General features: G+C 44.2%; 1 protein-coding gene across 1 annotated transcript; it reads left to right on the top strand.

Moving 5' to 3' along the window:
• Positions 1 to 10463: 10463 nt before the first annotated feature.
• On the top strand, positions 10464 to 11549 carry aplnra (apelin receptor a; the record flags this gene model as incomplete). Its single annotated transcript, XM_080530882.1, has 1 exon — positions 10464 to 11549. The coding sequence occupies one exon, from the start codon at positions 10464 to 10466 to the stop codon at positions 11547 to 11549; it is 1086 nt and encodes a 361-aa protein (XP_080387008.1).
• Positions 11550 to 12488: the final 939 nt, after the last annotated feature.

Raw genomic sequence — 12488 nt, 5'->3', positions numbered from 1 at the left:
TCACCTGTGTAGATCATGGATGAATGTCAGAAGTTAATGGAAAAGATTAACGAATGGACAAGATTAACAGCCGGTTGATAGAGTTACACCACCGGTAGGTCAACTGACAATGCTGCCAAAAAATGAATTCCTCCCACACAAGCCTAGATAATTGGGCAGAATATCCTGGTAGAAAATATAGTCGAAACAGATACCTTCTAAGCTTTCAAGAGCATGCTAGCTAGACACGCACCATCATTTCACTGAATATTTGATGTCCTATAGATATGGTTAGTCTAGACAGGCTCAGTGGTCACCTCCCATCACTCAACTGTAATGTGTTTTTTTTATGGAAATGGTCCTCATTGTCACTGCTGGACAAAGGAGATCCTATTTCTAGATGGTTCTTCCAGATTGTTCACCAGCATTAGGCACGTGGAAACCATGCACGATTAACAGAAATAGTTTTTAAAAGTACAGTGCAGTAGCTTGCTAGTATTTCCACGAGAGCAACCAAGATGTCTGCCATATGTACTCCTAGCCACTTGCTGAATCCACATACATGTATCACGTTATACATGTATCACTCATTTCAGAACATGCAAAAAACTATTCCAAATGATGGTGGTTGTTCCTTTAGATGTCAGCTTGGGATCAAAAGGATAGATGGCGTGAGGGTTGGGTGAGGGGTGTTCTGCAGCTGTCTGGATCAACTGGATCAGAGTCAGCTGGGTGGGGGTTGAAACAGAGGGCTGGTAGGGGACCCCTATTCCTCTGTGCCCCAGCCAGCCTGCACATATGCCAGCCTCATGGCCACCCTGAAAGCCAGAGCCCCAGCTCTCTCTCTCGCTAATGTAACTCCCTCTGTGTAGAAGGAACTCTTGCTCTACTGCTAATGGTGGAGTCCCACCATGACAGGTTTGTCCTCTACACTAAACTGAAACTGCTTGAACACAATTTTGTGACCTTTAATTGACTTGCACTGCTGTGTTTTGCAACTTCATCCTTGAATTACTTAATGAAGTGCTAGAGCATGTGCCGACTGTGTGGAGGAGCCCTTTTGGAAAATTGAAATAGTAGAGAGCTTTGTCCAAATATTTTCTCAGCGTTCCTGCCCCGTATTAGACGTTGTAAACCCCCACCGAGCCTGGAAGAGTGACACATGGCTTTGACATTGACTTTGGGCTTGTTTTAGCGTCGTTAAAAGACAATTTGTCAGTACTCGACACGAGGCGGACAGAGAGATGTGTTTTGAGGGCCCCCTCGCCTGGGCCCTTTGTGTTTTAACAGTGTCCCGCTTCCTCCTTTTAGAACCCTGAAGTATGTGTATAATGGGAAGTCCACGTTCCCCAACCTGTTGGTCCCATTTCACTGTCACGCAGTGGACAGGGACCCCTATTCAAACAAAAAGGCCCAGCCTGACAGGCCCAGCCACGTTGGCATGTGTTTTCCTTTCCTATAGTACGTCCTCCTGTGTGTGTCTGGTTAAATGGTTGAGCCAGGCTCTATGATAATAATCATTGTAATGAGGCTAATGTAATAATCAGCTGAGAGGAAGAGAAGTGTGATTGAGAGGAAGCCCTCACAGTGTTTAATGAGAGATGTACAATAAGCAGAAAGGCTGAGGTCTGCTCTGACAATCAAAGCCACTGTGTGGCCCGTCTAATAAAGGGAAATGGACTGAGAGGATAGTAAGCGTGTGTGTGTGTGTGTGTGTGTGTGTGTGTGTGTGTGTGTGTGTGTGTGTGTGTGTGTGTGTGTGTGTGTGTGTGAAGGAACATGTGTCCCCTACAAGCCCTGGATGTGTGGGCATGAGCACTTTGTCTGAGTTCTGTGTTCAGACGGCCAGGCCGATAACAACGCTCAAACAGATGCAGAAACAATTAAGAGCAGACTAGGATGTTTTTACTCCCTCTCTCTCCCCGCTTTGTTTTTGCACATCAAAGTTGGAGGGTAAGTGTTATAGTGCCTGTGATGGATTTTATTGTTTGGCTCCTTAAAGCAGTTGTCTGTTTAGGAAGGAGCCCAGGTCTCACAAACTAGAGAGAGGTGAGACTACAAACAGCCTTTAGAATAGAATACTTAGGATACGTAGGATCAGTGGTTAACAACAACCAGAACTGTTATTCTTATATTCTACAGTAAGTAGCCGTGTGGCCAATCCGTGACCACGGTCATTAAAGTAGACATCACATGCCTAATAGTGGGTTCAGTTTAAAATTGGGATGATCCTGGAAAAGGTGGTGAACACTTGGGAACAGTTAAAGGAAGTGAGCTAGGCACTGTCATGATGAATACACACACTCCCTACTGTTTGTTTGCTCTCTGCTTGGGGAGGTGGGCCGGGTTGGTTTCAACACTGGCTGATTTACAGTTTGGTGCTGTCTGTCAAGCAGCTGACAGATGGAGTACTCTCAGCTGCAGAGACAGCGGAGTCTATCTATACTCTCTCCATTTCACTACTGGCCGGAATGCAGAGAAGAATTCCATGGGTTTAGTTGGATGGTTAACGGCTACCGTAAAATTCTAATTGTAGAATGTAAACCGTGCTGTACTGTTTTGAACCAGATTTGTCCAGTGATCCACCTGTCATTCAAACAGCTAGAACATCATCATCTCACAGTCAGAGGTCACTACAGGGGAGTGAGAAAGCACAAAGACCTGCCTCTGCTTTACTACATTCAGTGGCATTTGGCACCATATCATGACTATCCACATATGGTGAATAAACATGAGTGCTTGAACGTGAAAAGGCTTTTTTTAAAGCTTATAAAAACAGTGGTTGTCGACATGCAGGCAGTCTCTAGAGATATGCTGTAGATACTGTATAAATATCCAGGTTTATTTCTAGCAGGCTAATAGGGGAGGAAACAACCACACACACACACACTACTCAATGTTTCACCTTTATAGAAAAGGGTCTCTGATTGTTTTGGCTGGAAATGCTTCAGTTTAGGGTTGGTTTCCTGGACTTTTCCAGTGCTTTCTCAGGCCTGATCGATAAGATATTGCATAGAACCAAATATATTAAGCCCACAAATCACTACAAATAACATGTTAGTTCTTTACTCTAGTACTACAAATGAGAAATAAGTCAATTATGTTCATTTACATATTTGAGATGTGATTGTGGCAGTTTGATGATTGTGGCATTTGATGATTCCCCTCTGGTCTTTGTCAGTGCCAGTGAGGCCTGAGACTGGCCTTTCATTCCTATCCTGATGCAGGGTATCATATGGCAGCCAGAGGTTCCGGGCAGACATTGGCTGTGAGTGGAAAGTCTGAGCACCTGGTTTTTTCGTGTGGGCCTACTGTTTGGGTTTCCACTGTGCCTCTATATGACAGGGATACCCTATGAGTGTCTGTATATCTGAGCAACAGCAAAAGAACAAAACCTGGTCCATACATAAAAAGGCACATCATATGGAATGATCATACCAATCATACCAGACCATGTATCTGAGATAGCTATTTTGGATAGGCCTAATGATGAACAGATAAAGCCTAACCTTACAGCAGCTCCTTTTCTCCTAATTGAGCAAAAGGGTTTTGTTTAGTCAAGACATTTTGGGCCAAATGGAGTCAAATTCCCATCGGTCTCCTGGGATGAGTAGGCAGGGCCTTTGTATCCCCTCTGGTGTCTAGCAGGGCCCGTGGATCCCAGCAGTCTCCAGGATCTAATCCCTGTTATTATCCCCACTGAGCTGGCCCATTACACAGGGGAGGCTCTCCTCCCAACCAGGCCTGCCCTCTCATCAGACTCCTTTGTCACTCTATTTCTCTCTTTTAAAGAGGCTCGCCCCCTTTTCCCCTCTCTTATTTTCTGCCTCTCTATTTTTTGTCCTTATCGTTATTGTTTCCCATTTTTTAATGAAAGTTTCCCTCTTGATCTCTCCGTCTTACCTCTTTTCATAGAGTGGCTTTCCAAGAGACACTGCAGTAAATGTGTCACACAAAAGTATTGATTTTCTCCAATTGAAACAATTTCACTTGTATCTATAGAACTAATTATGCCCGTACACAAAGAGTAATATGGGCGTTTCTGGGAGTTGAAATGGTGTCTTATCTCACGACATCTGATGACCTATTTTTATGACACTGTACAAACAACTGTCCGGGATGCCAGTTTTCATAATAAGACAATATTTATATTATCAACTAATCTTTCCCCTCTCTAAAACAAATTGCTTACTTAATGCAACCATATAACAAAAGTTTGACAGAAGCATCTCAGTTGGAGGACAAACTGTCCCATTATAGCACATCCTGTCCGGCCTGCTGTTTAGTCCATTGCCAGGGGGCATGGTTCAGAGAGGATGGGTGCGGGGGTGGTCCAGGGTCCTGAGTAGGGAGAGGGGAAACACCTTGTGACCCCCTTGTTCCTCCCATGACACAGCTACTGGAGGTAAAGAGACAGGGAACAGGGGGTTAACGCTACTGAAACAAAAACAATATGTCCAGTATGGATCTGTTGATCTCCACAGGTCAAAGTGTTTTGTGTGAACGTACAAAGTACAAAATATCCAAAAGCTCAATATCAGCAATACCTGTGAACCACTTGTTATGGTTAAAGTTTATGAGGTTACAGAACAATATGTATGGTATTGTATTCATGTATTGAAATGTATACAGAGATAGAGAGAGACAACGTAAAACTAGCCATTGTTTTGGTTTGTGCCTTTCTTGGCAACAGTACAGCGTTAGGAACATAGATAAGTAATAAATAAACAAACAGAATCTTGTTTCTCCTAGCAACAACAACAATGGCTTCTCAATCATTCAGCATACAGTTTTTTCTCCACCCCTTGTTTGGGTTTTTATAGTTGGCTCCCATTGTTTCCCAGCGCAAAGAGAATAGATGCTCACTGATGCAGGAAGAGACTGTCCTGCCCAATCAGACTCGTCAATGGAGTTCTAGTTCTATTCTGACCGGCTAAATTCCCTCACAGCAGTCACAAGCTACACTTTTTAATAATGTATGTTGAGTCAATACAAGCCACGATCATAATGTCCTGTTTTTTTTAGCTCAGCTTTATCATCATACAATCATAGTTTTGGATTGTGAAGTCGGGTAGAGTGCAAGGGGGGTCATTTCACAATGTCCCTTCATACAAATCAGAAACGTTTAAAACATTTTTAAACATAGGGGTCAGCTCAGATGTAAAAACAGGTGTAATGCTCATTAACAGAGACGTGCTGAGGAAAGCAGAAATGAAACAATAGGTCACCTTATCAACTCAAACGTCTTAGACAGGGTAATCAGACAGGGTTCTCTATTCAGTTCAGTGCTGAGGTCAATGCAGGACAGCTGTGGGAAAAGGATAGTAGTTTGTATAACCGGTGTTGTTTGAGCAGCTAATTTGGTCTGCCCCAATTTTTCCAGGAAGGGAGACTATATGCTTGTGCATGCCTATTTAAGGTAAGGGAAAGCTAGCTTTGATTAATAATGCCAAGTTATGTTTGTTTTCTGGTTCCCCAATGAGACTCCATTAGTGGTGTATGGTTCTGCTCTTTCTGTAAATAAAATTAAGTTGTAACAGGTTAGCAGCTCTGCCAATCTCCAATCACCACAGCAGGAGCAGTGCCTTCACACATCTGAGGGTGGTGCATGGAGCCCATGGCACAGGAGTGTGATGTCGTCTGACACAGCAGTACCGGTGCTTAGCGAACTCATGTGAAAGGTCAGAAACCATGGTTTGTATCAAGTAGCAGGCATGGGTACAAGGGAGAAGTGATGTACACACAAACATTAGGCATACGCATCCACATAAGTATCAACAGCAAACACACCACAGTGTTGTGTCCGTAGTTAAAGACAGAGTTAAAGACAGACAGACACTGTGGGATGGTTTCCCATGGAGAATCTCCATTTTAAGTCAAGATTCGGGCTTACTTCATGTCCAGGAAACCAACCCCATCACCATCTGAACTAGTACAGACACTCCCAGCAAAAAGCACAGAAAAACACTTCTTTGATGTACTCTGGGGTTCACTCACCGAGCATGTTTATTCCAGGGTCAACTGTTCTGAACAGTCAAAAACAGGGCCTTTGTCTCAAGTTTTCCCTACAGTTCTCCTGGAAGCGACAGACAGCCCATGCCCAAGGTCTAACCTCACCCCCAGGCCTACTCAGGTGACACCAGACTTTGACCACAATCCCTGGGCGCCTGGGCGTGATTTGTGGGGCCTGGGGTCTGGTGCATTGGTCCACAAATCAGGAGGGCCAATCTGTTTGTGCCTGACAGTTTTACACTTCAAACAGGCCCCTGGTCACAGATTACACTCTCGATCACTTATCTCCTCCTTTAACCACTCCTCACCAGATTGGGGGCTGACATGTGCCCATTATAAATGTCCCTGAAGATCCCTGGTATTGACTCAACTGAACATCATGTGAGTGAGATGAACAACGACATAATTGCAACCTCTGCTTACTTGCTGATGAAATTAAGAATATCAAGATAGGGAAGTAGGGAATAGGGCTATCTAAGTCTAATACTCAATTAGCACAAATACCAGCGATTCAGCAGAGGTGATTGTTAACTGTGGCCCATCCATAAGACCCAAGGGGATTGATGTTCTATTTTAAATGCTTGAAAGTGAAGTACAGTGATGACTCCTCCTACTCCGTAGCTGGTTTAGAGTTGTCTATCAGAGACTCAAGCAGAAAAGTCAATGGCATGGTGTGAGCAGGGTCAGGTGAGACAGGAGCAGTCATATTGCAACAGCAGGGTCACTTTAATGCCAGATCAAAAGCACTCACAGCTGCGGCAGGGCCACCTGAACCAGCTCTCACATGTGTGGTCCAAGACTGAGACAGCAAAACAAAACAGGGAAACCCTGTGACCAGCACAGCTACGTGAGCTCACAGGACATCCAACTGTAGTAAACAGTTGTGTGAGAAACAAGGTTATACAGTGTATACTAGCCCTAACCCATACTAGCTATTTTTGAATTAAAGAAGCAAGTGAATCGAACCTGATTTCTTTACAATCTAATAAACACCAGATTCAGTTTATAATCGCATTTTAAAAAGTAGTGTCGCGGTCAAACGGCCATGATATTCAAAACGTTATCTGCAAAGGATTGTCTGTAAGGATCTCAGACTATGGACTAATCTGACCATCTGTTTCTTATCTGCTCTCCTTTATTTTTTTTATTTGTGAATTTATTTATCTAACGGATTCTGTGCCTGGAAACAGCAGGCATCCAATCCTCTCCCTGGGGAGTGAGATAGAGGTGGAGCCCACCTAGTAGGTGTGTGTGTGTGTGTGTGTGTGTGTGTGTGTGTGTGTGTGTGTGTGTGTGTGTGTGTGTGTGTGTGTGTGTGTGTGAGAGTGTGTGAGTGTGTGTGTGTGTGTGTGTGTGTGTGTGTGTGTGTGTGTGTGTGTGTGTGTGTGTGTGTGTGTGTGTGTGTGTTGGGGGGTGGGGGGCTAATACATGATATCATTTTTACTTTACCTTGTTGCATTACTTTAGGGGTAGTGTGTACATATGTCTTTACTAACAAGACTACAGGCAACATGGTTTTTGCGTGACATTACTTACAGCTGCTTTTTTATGTTGCCTTTGAACACCAAATTTATTGAGAGGGGATGGGGGGAAAATGTAGACATGTAATCACGCAAACACACACACACACACACACACACACACACACACACAGATACACACACACACACGCTCAGGAGAACATTAGTGAGAGACAGTAGACAGTATTGAATGCTGCTTAGCGGTAGTTGTGTCTCCGCTGTGCACAGACTGGGCGCCAGAGTCTGCATGTTGATGAGCGATGGATCAGGAGTGTGGAGTGAGCCCAATCATCTGTGTGCCCTGGCTCCTCCTAGCTCCCCCCTGCTACCCTGCTGCATGCTCTCTCTCTCTCTTTCTCTCTCTTTCTCTCTCTTTCTCTCTCCTTGTCTCTCTCGCTCAGCAACCACTACTGTCATACGAGATAATGTGGCGAGATAAGGTGGATGTGTATACTATTTAAGTTCCTAAAACGTTTTTATCAAGGACTGGGACAGTTTCTTGAGTTGTTTCTCTGTAGGAGGATTTGCTAATGGTAGCTGTAAGAGCTGTTGGGATTTTATCACGGCTATGGTCATGGTCATCAAGATAATGTTGAATCCCTCAGTCACAAATGTACAAGATAAGATCTTTTGAAAGTATGTTACAAAGCCAATGTCTGAGTAGTCTATAATGTCCACAACATCATAAACATACAGTCTGAAGAGGAGTCCCTGCACCACACCAAGGTCTCCACTAGAAGGCAGAACTCCTGCAGGAGCCAAGCAAGATAAGTGTCCAGATCAGGATCCGTTGTAATGGTTGGCTATTAGACAATTGAGCCAGGAAGTGCACAGCATTACATGATCTATAAATCAACTTCCACAAGTCCACCCACATTCACAAGTGATTTATTAATATCCCTGAAATTCACTTTTGCACGCATAGGCTAGGCCTACTAGCGACACAGAAAGTGTTTAATCACAGGAATTAAAGAGTAATTTGTTCACTTTGGTTATAGTGATTACTAGTTCTGATTAAAAGCTTGATCATGTGAATATTTGGGGAACATGTATAGGCTAGATCAACAATTGAGAGAAGATGTGGGACTGTCACCATTGTTGAGTATTATGCAAAGGATTCCTAATTATCATGATTCTCTCCTCACCTATTGACATAACAGCTGATCTGTGAAGCTTTCTGCATTATGGCGGCAGAGGCATCACCCAAGTGGGTGCTACATGTTGGTAGTGATGAGGTGAATTCTCTCCATTACAATGTGAGCGCTCTGGCTGTCTAGAAAGGCTATATAAATACAATTAATTATTAGTAAGTGTGATCCATTCCTTGCAAACGAACGGGTTCAGTGGTGAATTACGTTCTCTTAGTCTAGGCCACCTATCCAATGATTATACATACATTCAGTTCCACTGCACTTTCAACACAATCTTACAACATGAAATGAGCTTTCAGTGTATTATTTAGTAGTTTCCCGTTTTAATGGGTGAAATGGACCTTCAGATAGGCCTAGACTCAATACCAAGACAGCCTACAGGTTCTTACACATACAATTTAGACCAACTTTTTCCATTCTAAATCAAAATAATTCAATTTAAAATAAGTGGTAGAAATTGTATTAGCATTTTACAAGTAACCTAAGCCCATGCATCATGATCTTCACGATCAAAGGTTGGCCAGTCAATGGTTTAAGCCGAATGCGACGTTTCCTTTTGTTTTTGTTTATCCAATGTGTTTGCAGGTCTTTTTATCATGGAAATGAATCCCTTGACGTGAGAATTAAATTCACACATCCATTGAGCAGTCTGTTTACATTTAATCTAATCATTAAACACGTTTAAGCATGTGTCCGCCTCGATAATTTCAATTAAAATATTATCTGAATGCCTAAGAGTTCAGTTTCTTCTCGAAATAAAGTTAAATGTTAAGACTATCGGCTAATGTCCGCATGTATCTACAATATTCCATTATAGCCTGCCTAATTCATTCCCAGCTGTACAACAGTCTCTATAGGCATGGAATTGGCCTAGAAATGTGCACGTTGTAATATTTACATTTCAGGCTATATGAAAAATCGTATACACACCGTTTTAATTCCAGTTAGACCAACGTGGCAGTGGTATGGAGCGTATTGCCTACCTGATGCATAACGCTTGAGATTGACAAAGCCATCAATAGGAAATCTCAAAGCAATTGACTTTCGGCACATTGACTTGCCCCATTAATGGTGTGCATTAGAAAAAGTGCCTGCCCAGACATGCCCCCCTCCCTAAAGTTGAGTAATAATAATTCTCAAAGTCTAAAATATTTTTGGAACTAGGGACATTTTTGCTTGACATTACCAAAGTCCGAATTGGGACAGGGTGCAGCGAAGACAGAGAGAAATAAGACATTCTACAGTAGCTAATGTTCTGGTGGAGACCTTATCTGAGAACTTCATGGCTAAAGGTTGTTTCAGTATTCAGTCAATGACATAAAGAAAGGCTATTTGACGCTGTGAAATTGATGGAGTTCCTGTTAAACGAAATGTAGATTTTTTTTGTTCATAAAGACAACTGTATATTTTTTCTTTACATTTTCAAAAGAATAAAGCATGACGGGGCGTCATCGCAATCCTGGTGTGTGCGAAAGAGGTGAGAGGAGGGGGTGTGGGGCTAAGTGTTTTAATGGGGGAGGGGGATACGTCCTGGGAGGGAACAAGGGGTGTGGAGGGCCGAGTTTAAAAAGGCAAGTAGCGTTGCATCGCACCCTCACACAACCAGTGCTCTCCTCCAGCGTCTCAACGCCAACTTTACCGGACTCAACATTCCTGTTGCAGTCTCTCGTTTTCAGCGTTGACATTTAGTTTAGTTACTTTTTATTTAACCTGCTCTGGATTTCACAGAAAGGTGTTTTTTTTTCTTTTGCACTCTTAAGGATTTAAAAAAGTTTCAATTGTCCTAAACTAAATTTACAGCATGGAGCCCACTGCGGAGTATGGTGGATATAACTATGATTATTATGATGAAAATGAAACAATTTGTGACTACTCAGAGTGGGAGCCCTCCTACTCTCTCATCCCTGTTCTCTACATGCTCATCTTCATCCTGGGCCTGTCTGGGAATGGAGTGGTCATATTCACTGTCTGGAGGTCCAAATCCAAGCGCCGGGCAGCAGACATCTACATTGGCAACCTGGCCCTGGCTGACCTCACCTTTGTGGCCACTCTGCCCCTCTGGGCAGTGTACACCGCGCTGGGCTACCACTGGCCCTTTGGTGTGGCCTTCTGCAAGATCAGCAGCTATGTGGTGCTGGTCAACATGTACGCCAGCGTCTTCTGCCTCACTTGTCTGAGCTTTGACCGCTACTTGGCTATTGTGCACTCTCTGTCCAGCAGCCGGCTGCGCTCGCGGGGCACCATGCTGGCCTCTCTGGGGGCCATCTGGCTCCTGTCAGGCCTACTGGCTGTGCCCACCCTGCTGTTCCGCACCACTGTGGACGACATCAACAGCAACCGCACCACCTGTGCTATGGACTTCAGCCTGGTCACTCTGAACCAGAAGCACGAGTCCCTGTGGATCGCTGGTCTCAGCCTCTCCTCCTCCGCCCTGGGCTTCCTCCTGCCCTTCCTGGCCATGACCATCTTCTACTGCTTCATCGGCTCCACCGTCACTCGCCACTTCAATAACCTGCGCAAAGAGGACCAGAAGAAGCGGAGGCTGCTGAAGATCATCACCACACTGGTGGTGGTGTTTGCCTTCTGCTGGACGCCCTTCCACGTGCTGAAGAGCATGGACGCCCTCTCCTACCTGAACCTGGCTCCCAACTCCTGTGGATTCCTGCGTTTCCTCCTGCTGGCCCACCCGTACGCCACCTGCCTGGCCTACGTCAACAGTTGCCTCAACCCCTTCCTCTACGCCTTCTTTGACCTGCGTTTCCGCTCCCAGTGCCTGTGCCTGCTCAACCTGAAGAAGGCCATGCATGGTCAGATGAGCTCCATGTCCTCCACGCTCAGCGCCCAGACACAGAAGTCAGAGGTACAGTCTCTGGCCACCAAAGTGTAAAGACAGGGGTAGGATAGGTGCAGCGGTGCCGCCGGCCGGACCTGCCTGCCACCACAGGATGAACACTGGTAAAAGAAAAGCCTTTTGTGGTTTCTTTATTCAAATGCTTGAAATGCATAAATGAGACAATGAACTATGAATTGACATTGTTCCTAAACATCTGCATATATTATATGTTTTTCCTACTTGTGTGTACTGCATGTACACTTCCCACCCACCCATGATGCTGCAGTGGTTAGGGAAGAAGCTCTGGGTGTCTAGGGGCTGGGTAGTCCACACAGCCCCCCACATAGACCCTGGGCACTAGCAGGAGCCAGCTGGCTGAGCTCTCAACACATTACAAAGAGGTAAATATATCTTTAGAAAGACATTCCCTGTCTGATGTCTTCCTTTACACTATGAGGGATCAGTTCTGAATATTGCGCTCCTTCATTTCATCCAAAAAGACAGAGAGTCATAAAGAATTTATACATGTTTGTTCTGTATCATATGGACATGTTTACACTGGGAAAATGACAAATTTGTACAGTATTTTCATACCTTTGCTGTTTCAGATGTATGTATTGTTTTGTTTTAGAAGCACTTGTTTTACAAATGAAATGTAAAAGTGGGGGGAAAGTTTGTTAGCAGAGCATTCATATCTTTTTAAGCTTGTTGTTTGTGAAGGTAGGAGACTGGGTTGGAAGCGGGGGGGCAGTGTAAGAAGAGGAAAGGTGTTGCAGCTTTTAATTATATAGTTTGAGGAGGAGACAGGGGGCAGACAGGCAGATGGCAGCTAACAAATGTTGTCGGTGAAGCGGGTGGGTGGGGGGGCAGTTTACAGGGCACTCTGGGTGCCAGAGGGGAACGGGAGCTTCATGAATGTTTTATTATTATGCATTTATTATTATATGTTTTATTTTTTGACAAATGTGTAACTAACTACTGTATTAAAAATGT

Source organism: Nansenia antarctica (assembly GCF_963989245.1).
Source record: "Nansenia antarctica genome assembly, chromosome: 5".
NCBI lineage: Eukaryota > Metazoa > Chordata > Actinopteri > Argentiniformes > Microstomatidae > Nansenia > Nansenia antarctica.
This window is presented reverse-complemented; position numbering and strand designations above follow the sequence as displayed.